General features: G+C 55.5%; 1 protein-coding gene across 1 annotated transcript; it reads right to left on the bottom strand.

The window, feature by feature from the left end:
* Positions 1-15,328: 15,328 nt before the first annotated feature.
* Positions 15,329-19,573, bottom strand: LOC120395103 (serine protease 27-like). Its single transcript, XM_039519264.1, has 6 exons — positions 19,481-19,573; positions 18,832-18,858; positions 18,418-18,577; positions 17,469-17,746; positions 16,788-16,936; positions 15,329-15,912 (listed from the first exon to the last, which is right to left on the bottom strand). Exons 1-6 carry the CDS (start codon positions 19,548-19,550, stop codon positions 15,616-15,618), a joined length of 981 nt encoding a protein of 326 aa, XP_039375198.1. The 5' UTR covers positions 19,551-19,573; the 3' UTR covers positions 15,329-15,615.
* Between the last annotated feature and the right edge of the window lie 772 nt (positions 19,574-20,345).

Genomic DNA, 20,345 nt, shown 5'->3' with positions numbered 1-20,345 from the left:
AGTTCATGGCCGGATGCCTGCTGCCTCGTCAATCCTTGCTCTTCGCAGTTCTCTGTGCAGGGCCTGGTACCCAGCAGAGTATGGACCAGCCAAACTGCAATGGGTGGGAGGTAGGATCCCCGGGAGTGTCCAGGCAGGAGATCAGAGAATGAGGAGAGGAGGGAAGGCTGGGATCAGCCACGGAGGGGTAACGCAATCCCCTCCGAACCCCTGATCCATGAACAGCACGTCAGGATCAAGGCACATGCCCTGGACCCCACACCCCCACCAGCTCCAGGGCTCAGGACCTCCATGGGGTTGGACAGGGAAAGCCGCCCCCTTCCCGAAACCAGTGTCTCCCTGCACAGACAGGGGTTGGAACTTGGACAGTGTCTGCGAGGACCTTGGCCTGTGTGGGACAAATGTCCCCACTTTGGGGTGCCAGATAACAGAGGAGATGTGTCCCCCCCATTGGGGGTGAGGGATTCTCTGGTGCAAGACCCCCCTGCCTGGGTGGGGACGGAACAAGGAGCAGGACAGACTGGGGGGCAGCGCAGCTGGGGGATTTTTGTACCTCAGTTCCGCCCTGCAGGTGCTGCTGGATCACCAAGATGATGTCTTCCTCAGGGCAGAAATCCTGCTCCTCCTGCTCCTCCTCCTCCTCCTCGCACTCCTCCTCTTCCTCCTCCTCAGGCCACGACACCTGGGCACTGGGGGTGTCTGCACCAGGGAGGGAAGGAGAAAGTTTAATCCCTTCTGCTGCTGGGGGGATGCAGTGGACAGAGAAGGCTCCATGTTTCCCCTTTCTCTGTAAGGAGCCCCATGGCGGCGAGGGCCCCCCCCAGCCCCTCCCAGAGACGCCTCAGCCCCATCAGCCTCAGGCCCCCAACATGATCAGGAGGCTGAGCTCCCGACTCCGCCCAGCATCCCCTGCCTTGGGGCGTGGCTGTGCCACCCCCACTGGTGTTAGGGGGGCTCATGTGGGTCAGTCCCGGCGCCTTGGCGAGCCGATGGGCACAGGGTGTTACTAGTCCCCCACCGCCCCAGTCCTCCTCCCTCTCCCCTGGGTCTCCCCTCACCTCCAAAGAAGGAGCCTTCAAAGACCGGGCTGCCAGACCCCACGGAGGAGCTGCTGGCCCCGCAGGAGTACGCGGAGCTGCTGGAGTTTGTCCCGCAGTCACTCAAATCCGGCTCGCGGTTGGTGGGATGCTCCTATATGGCCTGGGTGGGGCGGGGGGGAGGCTCCTCGGGGGCCTGGGTGGGGCCGGCGGGAGGCTCCGCAGTCGCCGGGGTGGGGCCGGCGGGAGGCTCCGCAGTCGCCGGGCTGGGGCCGGCGGAGGCTCCGCAGTCGCCGGGTGGGGCCGGCGGGAGGCTCCGCAGTCGCCGGGTGGGGCCGGCGGGAGGCTCCGCAGTCGCCGGGTGGGGCCGGCGGGAGGCTCCGCAGTCGCCGGGTGGGGCCGGCGGAGGCTCCGCAGTCGCCGGGGTGGGGCCGGCGGGAGGCTCCGCAGTCGCCGGGGTGGGGCCGGTGGGAGGCTCCGCAGTCGCCGGGGTGGGGCCGGCGGGAGGCTCCTGCTGGGCCCTGGGGTGCAGCTCCTGGCTCCTTGGCTTCCTGCAAAGGAAGCCCCAGAGCTGCCATCCCCGGCTCCTGCCCTCCCCTGGCTCTCTGCTCCATGGCTGAACCCGGGGCCACCTCCGTTTCGGCCCAGAAGGTGCCTCTGGTTCAGCTAGAGGAGCTGCTGTCTTCCGCCTCCTCCAGCAGGCGAAGCAGCTCCTCCCTTTCCCCTGGGCACGAGCCTCTTCCCTGCCCGCGGGGACAGAGGGGCCGCTCTCCGCCTGGGCAGGCCGGCTGATGTTTGCTGGCCGTGGATCCACCTGCCCGGCCTTCCTCCTCAGCATCTGCCGGATTCGCTCCATCCTGGAAGTGAGTGGGGAGCAGCCATGAGTCTGGCTTCAAGGCAGCCTCTCATTAACGAGCCTGCCTGCTCCCCTGCCCACCTCCCCTCTGCTGAGGCAATTTCTCCTCCTGACACATCCCACCCCAGGGCACAGGAACCCTCAACCTGGGGAACAAACCCTGACAAGGGACGGGCTGGGAGCCCTAGTGGTGGGATATTCCCACCACACTGGGGATGGCTCTGGAGAACTCCACTTACTTACTCTAGATCGGATGGAGCAGGATGGCAGATGCTGAGGGTTGCTCCTCTCTTCACCCTCCTCGATCTCCTGCACCCAGGTGGCCGGCAACGGGTGCCGCTCAATGCCCTGCCCGCAGGGCAAGGGGTAGACACCAGCGATCGAAACTGGCTGTGAAAACAATACAATGCCACTAGCGGAACGCTCCTGGGACACTCCATAGCTGTACCGGGGCCACCTCCATTTGGGCCCAGAAGGTGCCTCAGGGTCAGCTAGGGGAGCTGGGCTCTTCTTCCTCCTCCAGAAAGCCAGAGCTGGGAAGTGCCAGCAGGATTCGATTCCCAGTCTCCCTGGCTCCGAGTGGGACCTGTTGTACTGACTGACGGATTTGCTCCTTGTCCCCCATCCCAAGCCAATAACACATCTCTGGGTTGGCAGTCATGAGTTAGACCTTCTCAGCACCCCTCTGTCTCCCGCAGCCCTCAGCTGTTCCTTGGACTGCGGTGGCTTGGACGGTAACAGGAGTGGATATTGTTACTGGCTCACTGGGTGGTTCTAGCCAATGAGGGTCTCAGTCTAGCCTCAGAGGCCCACACCCCCAGACACTACAGGTCAGGGTGGATTGATTTCATTCCAAATGTTTTGTAGTTGTATTTTTTAGTTATTTTCCTAACGAGGGATTGATTCTCATGAAATTCTTAGTGGTGGCCGATGACAAAACACGGAGCAATGGTCTCAAGTTGCACTGTGGAAGGCTTAGCTTGGCTATTAGGAAACACTAGTTCACTAGGAGGGTGGTGAAGCCCTGGAATGGGTTCCCTAGGGAGGTGGTGGAATCTCCATCCTTACAAGTTTTTAAAGGTCAGCTTGACAAAGCCCTGGCTGGGATGATGAAGTTGGGGTTGGTCCTGCCTGCAGCAGGGGGTTGGACTAGATACCCCCTGAGGTCTGTTCCAGCCCTAGTCTTCTATGATGCTAGGAATAGGGATCCATTCAAACATGTTGACTTGCTGGTTTTGCAGGATACAGAAAAACAAAAAGGTTGACAGAACCATTTGTTTTCATTTCAAACAAACTGAGGTAAGGAAGTATCTCTAGTTCGTGCACTGAACTGATTGTTCCTGCTCATAATGTCCTTCCAGATTTTAGAAGTAGTAGCTCACACCTCCTCCTCTCTAGCCTTTATTCATATTTTACAAGGGGAAAAGAAGCCTTCATCCTTTTCCAACTCCCAATCAGTTTCTTACATTTGAATGAAGTAGCTGCATCAACTGGAATGAAGAAAATATTCTTTCTGCACCCGCAGAAGAGGCTAGTGCTGCCAAAATCTGGCTGAGTGTTTCAATCACTTCTGGACCCCCAGGTGCTTAGGCAATGACTTCCAACAGTTCAGTGCTTTGACTTCCTCTGACACTTGGCAACAAACATGGACTTCTTCATATATGTAGTTATTTAAATTACTTTAATAGGCTGGAGCAACTAGAGGCCTTAACATCACTTGTCATCATTTCAAATTTTATACTGGATAAGTTTAAAAAAAAAACTTTTTCAATATAAATTTAAAACACCCAGTTTAAATAAAAATAAAATCTCTTTTGGGGGGCGGGGGTTGGGCTGTGAAAAAGCCACTGATTGGTCTTGCCCTTGATTTTAAAAGAACGACTTCATCTGAGAGAATCAGAAACTGCTTCTATTCTAGTCAAGGAGAGGAGGCTGCAAAATTCATCCTAGCAGTAATTTGTTGGGCTTTATTTGCTCAGTCTCAAACAAACAAGTGTGCAAAACTCTAGCTAGTCTCTTTTATGTAGGCCCAGGTAAGAGGTGGTGGGAGGGGCAGGAATGCTGTCTCCCTCCCGGATCCAGTAGCAATTGCACAGGATATTGCCACAAAACCTACATTTTACTGCCAAACTCTCTAAGCCAGTCCTCTCCTGCGCTTCCTGGGTTCTAAGTTTCAAATCCACAAAACCTTCCCCTTGACAGTCACTGCCCAGGTGGTGCAGCAGGCAGAGGAACCTGAGCAGTAACATTGTGACACCAGAGGTAACTCAGCCACCTGTCGCTCCCTGACTCCACGAACCCTGAGCATAAACCCAAAGCCTGAGCCCTGCCTTGGGCATCGCTCCCACGGAAACCTGCAGGTTCCTTTACTGACTTATGCAAATCACCTGTGGAGAGTCAGCACTGACTGGCTGAATTCACTCCCAAGTCACAATGCCCTTCAGCTTACAGCACGAATGGAAGGGGCACAGGGTGGAAATCAGGCTTTTCTGGTGGCCCGTTTTCCAATTGAGAAGAAGGGACAAGAGGGAAGGAGGAAGAGGGAAGCAAAATGGCCACATTCCAAACGCCCCCAGCGAGTCACAGGATAATTCCAAGCGCAGAGAAAACCACTGTCGTCTGACTTTCTCTTTCACTTCGGCCATAGAATGTGCCTCAAAATAATTCCCATAGGAATTAGAGCAGGTTTTTAGTAAAACACCCAAGCTTGATTTTAAAAGAGGCCAGTTGTGGAAAATCCAGCACAACCCTCAGGGAATTGCTCCAAACTCTGATGTTAAAAATGCTCCTCGCCTTCTTTCCAGTGTGTATTGGTCTAGCTTCAACTTCCAGCCATTGTCTGCTCATAACCTTTCTCTGGTAAAGGGAAGATGGAGGCTTGCTGCAGCAAGGCTCCAGGGCTCTGCGAGGTTCCCCCTGCCCCACATCCCTGTCCTGCCTGGCTGTTGGCAAGGGAGCTCTGTGAGGTCACAGACGCCTCACTCATAGAATCATAGACTATCAGGGTTGGAAGGGACCTCAGGAGTTATCTAGTCCAACCCCCTGCTCAAAGCAGGACCAATTCCCAACTAATTGTCTTTGCTCAATGGGCTGAGTTCCTGCCAAAAGCTTTTGTGAACTCACTGCCACACCCACCTTTCCCTGGCAGGCCTGACCTCTGCCCCTGGCCAGCCCAGCTGGATGTTTGAGCTGCACCCCGGATCACCCCACTTGCTCATTATTGATTCTGGGGAGCAAGCAGGCTACCCAGTAAAACAGCAGAGTCTGTTCCACACCCCACACTGAGTTTTTCATAGAGGCATCGGTTGTGAAACAATTCAGTCTCCTAATCGGGCCTCTATTTCACGGGCTATGAAATTTCACACTCTTAGCACCCTATTGAGCCCAATTGCTTGTAATTCACTAAAAGGCACCTTCCCAACCAGTTATGATGGTAGGACACCAGGAAACAGAGACTCCACCTCTCCCCTGGGTAATTTCTTCCAGTGGCTAGTCTCCCTCACTGTCATAATTACATTGGAAATTGACAAACTCTGATAAGGGCCCAGTTTATGACAATATTTTAAATAATTTAAATAGAAGAGAAAAAATAACATTCAGTAGAACATGTTCACTGCCAAGTTTTTCAGACAGTCGCACCACTGATGTGATAGCTAAGGCCCTGGAAGCAGAGTTAGCTGAAATGCTAACCCAGCTTTGGGCAGCAGTAGCTTCCTTGAAAGGTGCAGAAAATATTGTCTTCCTTTCACTTTATTCAAATCGTTCAGTTCAATCGACTAGTTTGTTGAAATTCAAGAAAGCCATTGGGAATTCACAAAACAGGCAAACTTGTTTTCCTCCCTCAATCTAGGGATAAAAACTAGGGGATAGATCTACTGGTTCATCAATCTAGAAACTCGTGGAGACAAGAATGTATCATTTCACTTCACTAACCACACATCAAATTCCCTTTGTTTAAGAAATTGGTTAGTTTGAAATGCAAAACATTTTGATACAACTTCTTTCTTATGCTTCTCTTTCTAGCTCTGGCATGGCCTTGCTGTGTGACCAAAGAGAGGTCACTTCTTTTCTCTTTCCCTCGGTATCATGGGGGATGGAGAAAATTCTCTCAGCCCTAGCAGGAGAGAGATTTGAGCAAGTCAGGCGCGTTAGGGACCTCGTGCTCTAAAGGACAATGGGTGATTGTTGTTTGGGGCAAGAATCCCGACGGATTTGTTACTTGTCCCCCAACCAAAGCCAATAACACCTCTCTGTATTTTCAGTCATGAGTTAGACATTCGGTCTCCCGCAGCCCTCAGCTGTTCCTTGGATTAGGGAGGCCTGGATGCTAAGAGAACTGGAATTATTTTAACGGCTTCTTGGGTGTTACTAGCCCAGGAGGGTCTCAGTCTGGCCCCCAAGGCCCACACTCCCAGACACTAGAGATCAGGAGGGGTTGATTTCACTCAAAGTGTTTTGTAGTTGCGTTTTTGAATTATTTTCCTAATGAAAGATTGATTCTCATGAAATCTTAGAGCTGGCAGATGACAGAACAAGGAGCAATGCTCTCAAGTTGCAGGGTGGAAGGCTCGGATATTAGCAAAAACTTTTTCCCTAGGAGGGTGGTGATGCCTGTGAATCTGCTAGGATAGAGTCCCCTATCTTGTACTTAGAGCCTATATTTTTTCTTACCTTCTACACAGATGACAACGTCTTGGAAATAAATACACACGGGAATGAAAAACACACGCACTGAATCACCTGCACACCAACGGCTCTTGGGCTCGGTGAGAGACCGCGAGCTGGAGGCTTGCTGCAGCCAGGCTACAGGGCTCTCCGAGGTTCCCCCTGCCCCGCACCCCTGTCCTGCCTGGCCGTTGCCAAGGGAGCTCTGTGAGGTCACAGGCGCCTCATCATCGTTGCCCAATAGGCTGAGTTCCTGCCAAAGGCCTTTGTGACGTCACTGCCACACCCACCTTTCCCTGGCAGGCCTGATGTCTGCCCCTGGCCAGCCCAGCTGGGTGTTTGAGCTGCAGCCCGGATCACCCCACTTGCTCCTTATTGATTCTGGGGACCAGCCAGGCCACCCAGTAAAACAGCAGAGTCTGTTCCGCGCCCCACACTGAGCTTTTCATAGCGGTTATGAAACAATTCGATCTCCTAATCTGGCCTCTATTTCACAGGCTATGAAATTTCACACATTAGCCCCCGCTCCCCTCCCAGAACCAGGGATGGAACCCCGGATCCCTGAGTCTGTTCCTGGCTGGTCTCGATTCGCCTCAGCACCTGTGCAGGGAACAGAACTAGGGCTGCAGTGCAAGCCTCGCCCACTGTCCCATTGCTCCTCCCATAGTCTCCACCCCAAGCCACAGGTGGCTACCAGGCATCAGTAGGTTTCAGAGTGACACCAGCATGACATGAAGGGGGGCTGCTCCAAGCTCTCTCAGGGCCACACCTTTTTTTTCCACCCAGCCAAGCCCACAGGAGCTCTGGGTCAGGACAGCCCCACGCAGCCTCCAGCGAGCGGAGCAGTCAGCCCCTGGCTTTGAGGCAGCGGGTTATAAGCCCAGCTGGAGGCACTGCATTGGAGTGGGGGCTGATTTTGGCCAGCCCCCAGTTGCGGGTGTTGGTGCTGAGGAAGCCACCGCATCTCTGAGCCCGTTATCACTGATCCCACGGCTCTCTGGCTCGGAGCCCAGCGTTTTCCTGCTTAAATCTCTGATTTACAGGAAAGCGAAAGCAAAAGCTCCCAGACCCTCATTTCCCCATCATGAGAGCTGCCTATTTGCAGCTCAGCCGGCGGCAGGATGCTCCTGGCCAGTGCTCTGGGCTCAGGATCCCCTCAGCTGGCCCGTTCTTCCGCACCCCCCTGACCCCTGCTCCTCACCACTTCCAGGGACCTGTCCACGCAGCCCGTTTCCAGCTGGCCATGGGCACCGGACAGACGGCTCGGCCCGGCTACCTCCCGGGAAAACCTGGGCAGGTAGCCACCCGCCTGGGGATGGTCTCACAGAGCAGGCCCAAGTCACAGCCCTGATTTCTCCTCCCCCGAGAACGGCCCAGCAAGGACCAGATCTCAGCTAAGCCACGCTGGCCAAAATGGGTCAATGGTGCACGAGCATCCTGGCAGCTTTCGCAATGGGGGCGGAGGGGGGCAGACAAGGGTCCATGAGCTTCTGCTTTTGCTTTCCTGTAAATCAGAGATTTAACGAGGAAAACACTGGGCTCCGAGCCAGAGGACCCTGGGACTGGAGATAAGGGGCTCAGACTTGCCATGGCTTCCTCAGCATTGGGGGGCTCTGCTCTGAGCTGGCTGCGCTGCTGGTGCTGTCGTCCCCAGCGCATGGTAAGAGAGACCAAGGGATCCAGAGAGGGACACAGTCACGGGGAACAGACCAGAGGGGGCAATCCTGCCCCTAGGGGGGTAATTGACTGGAGGGGACGATCTTGCCCCACCCCCGGGGGGGGGAAGAGAATGAAGGGGACAACCCTGCCCGTCGTGTACAAACTCTCTCTGAGAGGTTTCCATTGTACACGGTTCCCAGGGTAATCCTTGTGAGTGGGTGTATCCCCCTTAATGGGCCATCAACGCTGTCTGGCCTTTTCATGGCTTTGGGGGTTCCCATCCTCACAACATATTTCAGTCCCACACTCATAGCAAAACCTCATAATTCCAGATACAACAACAACACATACAACTTAACAGGGTATTAATATTCAGCCGATGGAGACTTTTAAAATGATGCATCACAAGGCATACTTTGTACAAAATGTATCATAATTATATCACCATAGTGAATAAGGGGGTGGCAGGGTGTCAGCGTTCACTCAGAAACCTACTGACACACAGTAACCATCTGTGATTTGAGGCAGACTATAGACATTGTGGGAGGAGCTGGGGATCATGGGCAGAACTTGTATTCCAGCCCTTTTCCCCACCTTCCACCCTCCCCAACAGGGGCTGTCTGCTCCGCTTGCTGGAGTCTGAGCTGCTCCTCCCCCAATGTCTCTGACTCTGTCATGTCTCCCCAACATTTCCATCCCTCCACAGGTGCAGTGGAGAGTCAAGCCCAGCCAGGTAAAGAGTCTGGACTCCTGGGTCCTATCCCCAGCTCCGGGAGGGGAGCGGGATCTAGTGGTTAGAGCAGAGGGAGCTGGAAGCCAGGACTCCTGGGTTCTGTCACCTGCTCTAGGAGGGGAGTGGAGTCTAGTGGTTAGAGCAGAGGGAGCTGGAAGCCAGGACTCCTGGGTTCTATCCCTGGCTCTGGGAGGGGAGCGGGATCTAGTGGTTAGAGCAGAGGGAGCTGGAAGCCAGGACTCCTGGGTTCTGTCACCTGCTCTAGGAGGGGAGTGGAGTCTAGTGGTTAGGGCAGAGGGGCTGAGATCCAGGACTCCTGGGTTCTATCCCTGGCTCTGGGAGGAAAGTGGGGTCCAGAGATTAGAGCAGAGGGGGCTGAGATCCAGACTCCTTGGTTATTTCCCAGGCTTGGGGCAAAGAGTGGGGTCTGTCAGGTGAGAGCAGGGGGACTGGGAGCCAGGACTCCTGGGTTCTCTCCCTGGTTTTGGGTGGGAGAGCTGCACTTTGTCCCATGTTAACATGGCTCCCTGGTTTGTGCAGTGTTCAGTTGTATCACAGGGGGGCAGGATGCCCAGGAGGGTTGATGGCCCTGGCAGGTCAGTGTGCAAGTAAATAGTCACCCCACCTTGTCTCTCTAACAGCCCGGGATCAAGTCGGCTACAGCACTGCAAACAGCTACAGTGAAACTAACATTTACTAAAAGAACTGGGGTACTTGTGGCACCTTAGAGACTAACACATTTATTTCAGCATAAGCTTTCATGGGCTACAGCCCACTTCTTCGGATGCATAGACGGGAACATATAACAAGAGTGTGTGTATATATATATATATATATATATATATATACAGTGGCAGAGCTCTGACCTTGCTCCCATGGGTCCTGCGCTTCCAGGCGGTTTATGCTGCCTCAGTGGCTCACTGTGACCCTCCACGTAGCCCTTCTCTCTCCAGGGCCAGGGTTACAGTCTACTGAGCCCTTTTCATCACAGGCTGCAAGGCAGTTGGTGAGAGAACTCCCACAGTCTCTGTTCAGCCTCCTGTCCTGACAGGGACCTGACTTCCCCTCCCAGGAGCTGTTCCTGTAGTGGTGGGTTGGGGGGAACCCGGGCCCGCCCTCTACTCCGGGTTCCAGCCCAGGGACCCTAATGGTAGCAGTTGTTGGCAGCCAACCTTTCACTGCCAGAGTTGCTACATTTCCCTGGGCCACTTCCCACAGCTCTCCTGCTTCTCCCTTCTTCACCCTTAGCTTAGGGCTCCTTTAACGATGGTTTGGGGGTGTGTTCATTCACCAGCCCTTCAGCCGCACTTCCTCTCCTCTGGCTCCCTGACTCCCCTGCCTGACTGGAGTGAGCCCTTTGTATAGTATCAGCAGGGCCTTAATTAGAGTCAGGTGGTCACATTAGCTTAATGGCCTCACCTGACTCTTTGCAGGTTAATTAGAGTCAGGTGTTCTCATTAGCCTGGAGCAGCCCCTGCTCTGGTCAGTCAGGGAACAGAAAACTTAATCCAGTGGCCAGTATATCTGCCTTCTGCTACTCTGCTGTACCCAACTGGCCTGGGTCTATCACACTATATATATATACACATACAGAGAAGATGCCATACCAGCTCTAAGAGGCTAATTAATTAAGATGACCTGTTATCAGCAGGAAAAAAACTTTTGTAGTGATAATCAAGATAGTCAGTTACAGACAGTTGACGAGAGGTGTAAGGATAGTTATCATAAGGAAATAGATTCGAGTAGTGTAATGACTCAGCTGTTCCCAGTCTCTATTCAAACCAGAATTAATGGTATCTAATTTGCAAATCAATTCAAGCTCAGCAGTTTCTCGTTGGAATCTGTTTTTGAAGTCTTTCTGTTCCAAAATTGTCACCTTCAGGTCTGTTACTGAGTGCCCAGCAAGATTGAAGTGTTCTCCTGCTGGTTTTTGAGTGTTAGGATTCCTGATGTCAGATGTGTGTCCGTTTATTCTTTTGCATAGAGACTGTCCACTTTGGCCTATGTACATGGCAGAGGGGCATTGCTGGCACATGATGGCAAATATCACAGTGGTAGATGTGCAGGTGAACGAGCCCCTGATGGCGTGACTGATGTGATCAGGTCCTATGATGGTGTCCCTTGAATAGATACGTGGACAGAGCTGGCATCGGGCTTTGTTGCAAGGATAGGTTCCTGGGTTAGTGTTTCTGTTGTGTGGTGTGCGGTTGCTGGTGAGTATTTGCTTCAGGTTGTGGAGCTGTCTGTAAGCGAGGACTGGCCAGTCTCCCAAGATCTGTGAGAGTGAGGGATCATCTTTCAGGATAGGTTGTAGATCTTTGATGATGCGCTGGAGAGGTTTTAGTTGGGGGCTGAAGGTGATGGCTGGTGGCGTTGTGTTATTTTCTTTGTTGGGCCTGTCCTGTAGTAGGTGACATCTGGGTACTCTTCTGGCTCTGTCAATCTGTTTCTTCACTTCAGCAGGTGGGTATTGTAGTTTTAAGAACGCTTGATAGAGACCCTGTAGGTGTTTGTCTCTGTCTGAGGATTGGAGAAAATGCGGTTGTATCTTAGAGCTTGGCTGTAGACAGTGGATCGTGTGGTGTGTTCTGGATGGAAGCTGGAGGCATGTAGGTAAGTATAGCGGTCAGTGGGTTTCCGGTATAGGGTGGTGTTTATGTGACCATCGTTTATGAGCACAGTAGTGTCCAGGAAGTGGATCTCTTGTGTGGACTGGTCCAGGCGGAGGTTGATGGTGGGATGGAAATTGTTGAAATCATGGTGGAATTCCTCGAGGGCTTCTTTTCCATGGGTCCAGATGATGAAGATGTCATCAATGTAGCACAAGTAGAGTAGGGGATTTAGGGAACGAGAGCTAAGGAAGTGTTGTTCTAAGTCAGCCATAAAAATGCTGGCGTACTGTGGGGCCATGCGGGTACCCAGAGCCGTGCCACTGACTTGAAGGTTTTCATTGTCCCCAAATGTGAAATAGTTGTGGGTGAGGACAAAGTCATAAAGTTCAGCCATCAGGTTTGCCGTGGTGGTATCGGGGATACAGTTCCTGGCGGCTTGTAGTCCACCTTTGTGTGGAATGCGGTGTAGAGGGCTTCTACATCCATAGTGGCCAGGATGGTGTTTTCTGGGAGATCACCGATGGATTGTAGTTTCCTCAGGAAGTCAGTGGTGTCTCAAAGGTAGCTGGGAGTGCTGGTAGCATAGGCCCTGAGGAGGGAGTCTACATAGCCAGACAATCCTGCCGTAAGAGTGCCAATGCCTGAGATGATGGGGCATTCAGGATTTCCAGGTTTATGGATCTTGGGTAGCAGATAGAACACCCCTGGTCGGGGTTCTAGGCATGTGTCTGTACAGGTCTGTTCCTGTGCTTTTTCGGGGAGTTTCTTGAGCAGATGGTGCAGTTTCTTTCAGTAATCCTCAGTGGGATCAGAGGATAATGGCCTGTAGATTGTGGCGTTAGAGAGCTTGTTATATGTTCCAGTCTATGCATCCAAAGAAGTGAGCTGTAGCCCACGAAAGCTTATGCTGAAATAAATGTGTTAGTCTCTAAGGTGCCACAAGGACTCCTGTTCTTTTTGCGGATACAGACTAACACGGCTGCTACTCGGAAACCCAACATTGACTGATACAATTCGAATCCTTCCCAGGCTGGTAGCGCAGGAGCTCAGGCGAGGTGATCACCATGGTCCCGTCTGGCTTGAGAATCGACGTGTCTGTGGCTGGACTTTCGGACGTGACCCAGGCAGCATCCCAGGATCACAGAATGGGGACTGCAGCGAAGAGCAGGCCTGGCTCCTCGCCCCGATTTCTCCTCCGAAGGGAAACAGCTCGGACGTCAGATAAACCTCCCGGGGCCAACGTGAGGAAACAGGCAGGAAACATCCTGCTGCCGATTTGGCTGCAAACCTCACGGCGGAGGGGAGGAGATCTGGGGGAGAGCAGCTGTTCCGAGCAGCCCCCCACTGTACCTGCCCCTCTCCCCTCTTCTGCCCACATGCCCTGCCCCGCCAGCCACTCCCTGCAGTCTCTCTCCTAGTCTCCTTTTCACTCCACCTCCTTCTTCGCTGAAGTTTAAGCCCAGATGTCAAGAATCCGCCGTTCCTCTCCCCCCTTCCCCAGCAGGGATCAGCAGCAGAGCGGGCTGGGAGGAGGGAGAGGCGCACACGGACCCAGGCTCGGGAGGAGGGAAAGTTACCGGAAAATAAAAGCAGGTGGCGTTTGCTTTCCCTGCCCCTTCACAATATTCCAGTGTCAACAAGGGGACACTGACACTCAAACAGTGGGAGGAGGGGGACGGACCTGGAGCAGGAAAGCGGCTGCAGAACCCAGGGAGGGAACAAGCTCTCAGCTGGGGAGGAAGATGGACTCGCCCTTGCCAAGGCTGGCGTAGCTGAAAACGTTTATTTAGGGAAAAGGGACGTGATATTTTTTTTCCTGTCGGTCCAACTCTCTCCATGTTGAAGGGGGGAGCGTTCCAACAGGGCAGAGCTGAGCGGGATTTGAACGGTCCCTTCAAGAGCGCAGCACCGTCTTCCTCCCCGGGGGGAAAGACCTTTAAAACCAGCCTTAAATAACCCAAACCAAGGGCCACGGTTCAAACGAGCGTTGGCGGCTTACGGCTCCAGCCCCCCTGCTGAAGCATTGTTGAAACTGCCGCCGAGTTATACCCAGGACGATGCCCCTGAGCCGTGCGGGGCCACCAGACCAGGGGTGTAAATCAGGGCAGGAAAAACACCTGGTGCCTGAACCGAATTCCTTTTGCTATTAAACTGCACCTCCCAAGCGCCTCGTTACTTGTCAGGATCAGCGGTAAATGCTCTATTGTAGAGAGAACAAAAGGCCATTTGGGGTTGATGGGCCAGAGGGGTGGCAGGCAGGGGCCTGGATTCAGCGATTGGTATCAGCTGTTTCCTTCTTGTCATTCAAATGGCTCAGGGGTCATGGCTGACATCCAGCCATAGGTAATAATTGGAGATATACCAATCTCCTAGAACTGGAAGGGACCTTGAAAGGTCATCGAGTCCAGCCCCCTGCCTTCACTAGCAGGACATATTTTTCCCCAGATCCCTAAGTGGCCCCCTCAAGGATTGAACTCACAATCCTGGGTTTATCCCTCCCCTGTCATGTCAAATGCTTTCCTGGGGCCTTTTGACAGGCACCCACAGGCATCTCACTGCCGAATCCCTGTCCTAGGAGGAGAGGGGAGGGGGATCCCCCCCCTCCGTGCAGCCAGGGGCCAGTGCTTGCCACTGCCACGCTGGAGCCTCCACCTTGATTTATGGACAACATTGTGCAGAACTTTAAAATATTTTGCACAGAATTTAACTTTTTGGTGCTGAATTTCCCCAGGAATATGGGGCGCGGGGCAGTTGGGGGGGGGGCTGTGAGGGGGCGCTGGGCAGTGGGGGGGCTGTGAGACGGGCACTGGCAGTGCGGAGGGGCTGGAGGGGAGATCGCTGGGCAGTGGGGGGGCTGTGAGGGGCGCTGGGCAGTGGGGGGGCTGTGAGACGGGCACTGGCAGGGCGGAGGGGCTGGAGGGAGATCGCTGGGCAGTGGGGGGGCTGTGAGAAGGGCACTGGCAGTGCAGAGGGGCTGGGGGGGAGATCGCTGGGCATAAGGATCTGTCGTGGAGATCTCTGGGTGAGGGGCCCCTGGGCATGGGGGTTGCTGGGTATAAGGGGGCAGGAGGGGACTGGGCAGGGGGGCGGTGTAGTGGAGCACACTGGCAGTGCCGGGCTGGGGTTGAGTGACATAGTGATACGGACCAGAGTTCCCAGCACAGGCCAGGGGGTGTCTCCAGCCTGTCCCGAGAGCAAACAGTCCTTTCCCACACACGGGGTGACAATGCGGCATTCAGGGGAAACTGAGGCACGGCTAGAGACCATAAAAATGTTTCAGAAAATTCCCACTTTGTCACACTTGGTCTGGGGAGTCAGAGCTGGGCCTGGCACGACGGGGACCCAGGTTTTGGTGGGGGAGGGAGTCTGTGCAGTGCCCAGCATGATGCAGAGATGGATCTCAGTTCGGGGGGTGGGGGGGCATGTCTGTGCCCAGGGGCCCTGATCTTGGTCAGTGTCTGTACAGCGCCTGACACAACAGGGGCCCCAATCTTGGTCGGGGGAGTCTGTGCAGCACCCGGCGCGATGGGCAGTGCCGGCACTCTGCCCTCCCACAGCTAACACCAAGCCACCGAGCCCACGGGAGGCTGTGGGGGCGGCAGGACTGGCCCTAGCGGGAGGTGGCACCAGCTGCGACGGGGCAAGTCGTGGTTGCTGCCAGGAGAAGACAGAATTTGCAAAGCCGATTTATTGACGATTTTCAAAGCACAAGTCCCGAGATCAGAATGGCTACGGGGCCCTTCCCCATCGGCTTCCCAGTCACCCCGTGGGGGCGCTGCAGAGCTGCAGGGAGGGCTGGATGAAACCCCCCACCCCTACGCTCCCCATCCCTGTAGCACCCCTGAGCTTCCATCCACCAGCCTCTCCCAGCCGCGTCCCGCAGACCCCAGCAACGTGGGGCCCACACACGGTGCTAAGGGGGGTCTATACACACCCCAGCTGGCAGGGGGCTGCCAGCTCTGCTCTCTCTGCAGCTCATGCTCAGGAGGGGGGTTCTGCTCCCATGTTATCTGGGCCGGGGGGTTGGCGCGGGGGGGAGCCCCAGGGGGCAGGTCACAGGGCCGTCAGCAGGAGCCCAGCAAGGAGCAGAGCCAGCGCTAGGCATGAGCAAATTAAGCCATTGCTGAGGGGCCCCGGTGGGGTGGTACCGGCACTGAGTACGGCAGGAGAGACGATGGAGAGGCCGGCGCCACCCGTGACATTCTGGATCCAGTTGACATAGACTGGGACCCGGACGTACACCCCTGGTGGGACAGGTGTGGACTGTGTGCACTTAATCCCCCAGCTGACGAGCCCAGCCAGGATGAAGTTGCCATTCCTTGGACAGACCAGAGGCCCCCCGGAGTCACCCTGGGTCAAGAGAGAGGGACATAGCGGTCAGAGAGGCTCCCTTCCCACAAAGAGGCTCCTGTTTTTCCCACAAAGAGGCTCCTGTTTTTCCTCTAACAGATGCGGGGAGAGAACCCAGGAGTCCTGGCTCCCAGCCCCCCTGCTCTAACCCACCAGCCCCCACTCCCCTCCCAGAGCTGGGGAGAGAACCCAGAAGTCCTGGCTCCCAGCCCCCCCTGCTCTAACCCCCCCGCCCCCACACCCCTCCCAGAGCCCGGGATAGACCCCAGGACTCCTGGCTTCCAGCCCCCCTGCGCTAACCCCCCAGCCCCACTCCTCCCAGAGCCGGGGAGAGAACCCAGGAGTCCTGGCTTCTAGCCCCCCTGCTCTAACCCACCAGCCCCCACTCCCCTCCCAGAGCCGGGGATAAATCCCATTTCCCTCTCATGCCATGTCCTGCTGCCCTGCCGGGGCAGAGCTTCCACTCTTGTTAGGTTTGTTTTCTCTGGCATTAAGATCAGGCGAAGTTTAACCCTCTCAGTTTGGTGGGGCCGGAGCTCAGAGAGTTTCCCCCCATCCTATGGTGACTTGAGAGATCTCCCAGAATGCACTGGTGCTGGGAGAGCTGCTTTCTCCATCAATGAGACGCGGCGGAAGATCAAATTAAAACATCACCCACCTGGGCCTTGTTTGAGAGCAGGGGAGGAAGGGCCAATGTTCGCAAACAGAACAATGGGCCAGATAATTTCAAGCAGCCCCAGTGCTGCCCCCCTAAGCCAAGCAGCTCACCTTGCAGGGGCCATTAGGGTCACCCCTGGCCCCAGCACACAGCATGTCATCTTGGATCCAATGGCTCTGTTCCCTAAAGTGCTGCCCCCCTAAGCCAAGCAGCTCACCTTGCAGCTATCGCGATTGACTTCAGACCCAGCGCACAGCATGTCCTCTTGGATGGGACGTTTGCAGTCCCGAAAGTGTTCTCTGCAGGTTGACGAGTCGACGAGAGGAACCCGCAACTCCTGAAGCGTCCGGGGCGTCGGAAGCGTATCTGGAATGAGAGAGCCGGGGATGGAGCCACTGAGAGGATGGGGGAGCTGGAAAGGACGGGGACGGGCTGGGGAAAATCTCTCCCAGTTCAATGGACTGGCCGAGCCTGTGAGCAACGCCACCTTCTAGGAGCTGCAACTCACAGTGCACATAAACGTCACAGGGGAGAGTCTTTGTGTGTGTGTGTGTGTGTGTGTGTGTGTGTGTAGTGCGGCCCCCTGCTGGAGAGGACTGGGGCAGTGTGTGTGTACAGTGCAGGAGGGGATCAAGGCAGTGTGTGTGTGTGTGTGTGTGTGTGTGTGTGCAGTGCTGCCCCCTGCTGGAGGGGATCGCAGCTCTGTGTGTGTGTGTGTGTGTGTGTGTGTGTGTGTGCACGCACGGTTTCCCTCTTGTGGCTACACACCCCTGTGTGTTCAGAGCTCCGGGGAAGGGCTCTCAGACTCTGGAGGCATTAGCCAGCCCTTGGGATAGGGGCTGAATACCAGCCCCCCCAATCACCCATTAGACCCATCACATTCCCATCCCCCCCTCACCTTTACACCCCCATCCAATGAGGCCCCAGCCCGTGACCCAGCACTTTTCCCCGGCTGGGAACTGGGTGGAGGGGCCCGGCAGGGAGACGGGGCGGATGGTGTCCGTGAAGGCGACAGGTTCTGTCAGCTGCACCAGGGCGACGTCGGCGACTCCCGTGTTCTCCTTGTAGTCAGGGTGCCTGACGATGCGACGCACGGGGGACGAGATCCGGGTGGGGGAGGGGTTGGAGAGCTGGTGCTCCCCCAGGTTCATGCGATAGGCAGAGACAGGGGTAGAGCTGGGGGAGTGGGGACAACGCACCTAGGGTTACCAGATTTCAAGTTCCCCAGAAGAGGACCCAGCCGGGGGAGGCGGGAGGCGGAGGGATGGCACAGCTGGGGGTACCGGAAGGGGGGGTGTACTATGAGGCAGTATTTCAGGGTGCTGGCGGGGGTACCCGTGGCCTCACTCTCGAGGTGGAGGGCAGCTCCAGCTCATCAGCATCTCTCAGCTCCGCTTACCTGGCCAGCTGGCCAGGCCACGGTGGGCTGGATCTGGCAGCCGCGGATGCAGGGGAGGGACCAATCGGGGAACGGAGACAGCTCTTTCTGAGCTGCAATGTCCGCTCCACAAAAAGCCTCTTCTTTGAAAAATCCACCCGGACAGAGAGCAGGAGATCAAAAAAGAAGAGATGTCCAGGAAAACCCAGTGGCGGGGGGTGGGGAGGGATATACTATGAACCTAGGCAGGAATGCAGCCAATTCTGCGGCACAGTGTCTGGGGAGCAGCTGCACAGCAAAGCACTGGCTCCTCTGGCACTGAGATGCGGCCACCTCTGGGGTGGGGCAGCAGGGGAACAGCCGCACCGTACCATGGGGATGGCGGACTTCCCCAAGAGCGGGATGTCAATGGTGTCTCTGAAGCCAAGTAAGGGGAACCTGGGACCCACCCTCTCCCTCAGTTACTCACAGATCGAAGCAGTGAGCAGCTGACACCACCCACTGGGCTGAGATGAGGGATCCTCCACAGATGTGGTAGTATTCACGCTTGTTGTCATATTGCTGCACACTGACCTGCCAGGGCCATATACCCTCCTGTGCATCCTGCCCCCCTATGATACGGCTGAACACTGCACAAACCAGGAAGCCATGTTAACACAGCACAAAACACACGTCTCCTGTCCATAACCAGGTATAGAACCCAGGAGTCCTGGCTCCCAACCCCACCCCATCCCACTGTGACCCAGTAGACCCCACTCTCCTCCCAGAACCAGGGAGAGAACCCAGGAGTCCTGGCTCCCAGCGCCCCCCCCCTTGCTCTAACCACTGGACCCCACTGCCCTCCCAGAGCAGACAATAGAACCCAGGAGTCCTGACTCTTTACCTGGCTGGTCTTGACTCTCCTCAGCACCTGTGGAGCGAACGGAAATGTTGGGGAGACATTACAAGTCGGGGCCTTAGGGGAGGATCAGCATTAGGGTCCATTGAGGGTGGGAGGCTGGGGAAAGCACTGTCCCATGGCTCCTCCCATAATCCCCATACACCACCCCAAGCCCTATTTGGCTACCGTGCGTCAGTAGGTTTCAGAGGGAACGCTGATATGAGCTGAGCAGGGGCTGCTCTCAGCTCTCCGTGGCCCACACATCCTCCCTGTACCCACCAAGCCTGGGGGCAGGGAGGGTTTGGGCGCAGCAGCTGGCAGGGGGGCAGTGACTCCCGTGGGAATGAGTCAGAGGGGCTGGAGGGGTCATGCCGGCCCCTGGCGCTTGGGGGTGGGATCAGGGTGGGTCCCTTCATGCACCGCAGAGCTGGGAAGCAGCACAATCATTTGTGCCCCTCACTACACAGGATCTGTTTTGCTCACCTCCCCCCAGAGCCACTAACTGTTGAACCCAGACCCTGGCAAAGAGCCAGAGCCAGGCCACTGGGGCAGGATCGTCCCCCCCAGTCTATTCCCCCTGTAGGCTGCAGGGTCACCCCCTCTGGTCTGTTCCCCGGGGCTCTGCATCTCTCCAACCCTCGGTCTCTCTTACCATGTGCTGGAGACGGCAGCAGCAGCAGCAGGAGCAGCGCGGCCAGCTGGGAGCAGAGCCCCCCCATCATCCTGCCCCACGGGAGCTCTGGGTCGGGACGGCCCAGCTCAGGTTCCAGCCAGCGGAGCAGACAGCCCCTGGCATTGAGGCAGCGGGTTATAAACCCAGCTGGAGCTGCCCCATGGGGGTGGGGACCGATTTTGACCGGACCCCCAGCTTCCTGGGAACATCTGATTTACAGGAAAGCAAAAGCAGTTCATGGGAGTTCAAGGGGTTGGGGGTTCATCAGAAAGGACGTAGGTTGCCCCCGCGGTATCCGTGCAGTTAGGTTACAGTTTGTCAACAACAAGAGGCCTGTTCCTCTAACCAAGGCCCGCCCAGCCCTGGCGCTTGTGCACGAGGGATACAGGCTGTTGGGGCACCTGGAGCATCGCAAAGCCGCCCCAGAACCCTCTTAAATCAAACCGTCTTCTGCTTCGGCTGGACCTTTTCATTTCCCACCCCAGGCCCTCCGCATTCGGACTTAATCACGCCCCCTCTGATTTCAACAGGGTCTCAGGTCTCTCGTCTACTGGTTCATATTATTTAATGCTGTACAGAATTTATAGCAGGGATAGGCAACCTATGGCACGTGTGCCGAAGACGGCACGTGAGCTGATTTTCAGTGGCACTCACACTGCCCGGGTCCTGGCCACCGGTCCGGGGGGCTCTGCATTTTAATTTAATTTTAAATGAAGCTTCTTAAACATTTTAAAAACCTTATTTACTTTACATACAACAATAGTTTGGTTATATATTATAGACTTACAGAAAGAGGCCTTCTAAAAATGTTAACATGTATTACCGGCACACGAAACCTTAAATT

Source organism: Mauremys reevesii, unplaced genomic scaffold, assembly GCF_016161935.1.
Source record: "Mauremys reevesii isolate NIE-2019 unplaced genomic scaffold, ASM1616193v1 Contig94, whole genome shotgun sequence".
NCBI lineage: Eukaryota > Metazoa > Chordata > Testudines > Geoemydidae > Mauremys > Mauremys reevesii.
Note: the sequence above shows the minus strand (reverse complement) of the source record. Positions and strands in the feature narration are given on the sequence as shown.

Coding starts and splice junctions, on each gene's coding strand:
- LOC120395103 (XM_039519264.1), bottom strand. CDS start 19,550: ATGATGGGGGGGCTCTGCTCCCAGCTGGCCGCGCTGCTCCTGCTGCTG. Junction 18,859..19,480: donor GCTGCCGTCTCCAGCACATG/GTAAGAGAGACC, acceptor TTCGCTCCACAG/GTGCTGAGGAGAGTCAAGAC. Junction 15,913..16,787: donor TCAATCGCGATAGCTGCAAG/GTGAGCTGCTTG, acceptor CTCTTGACCCAG/GGTGACTCCGGGGGGCCTCT.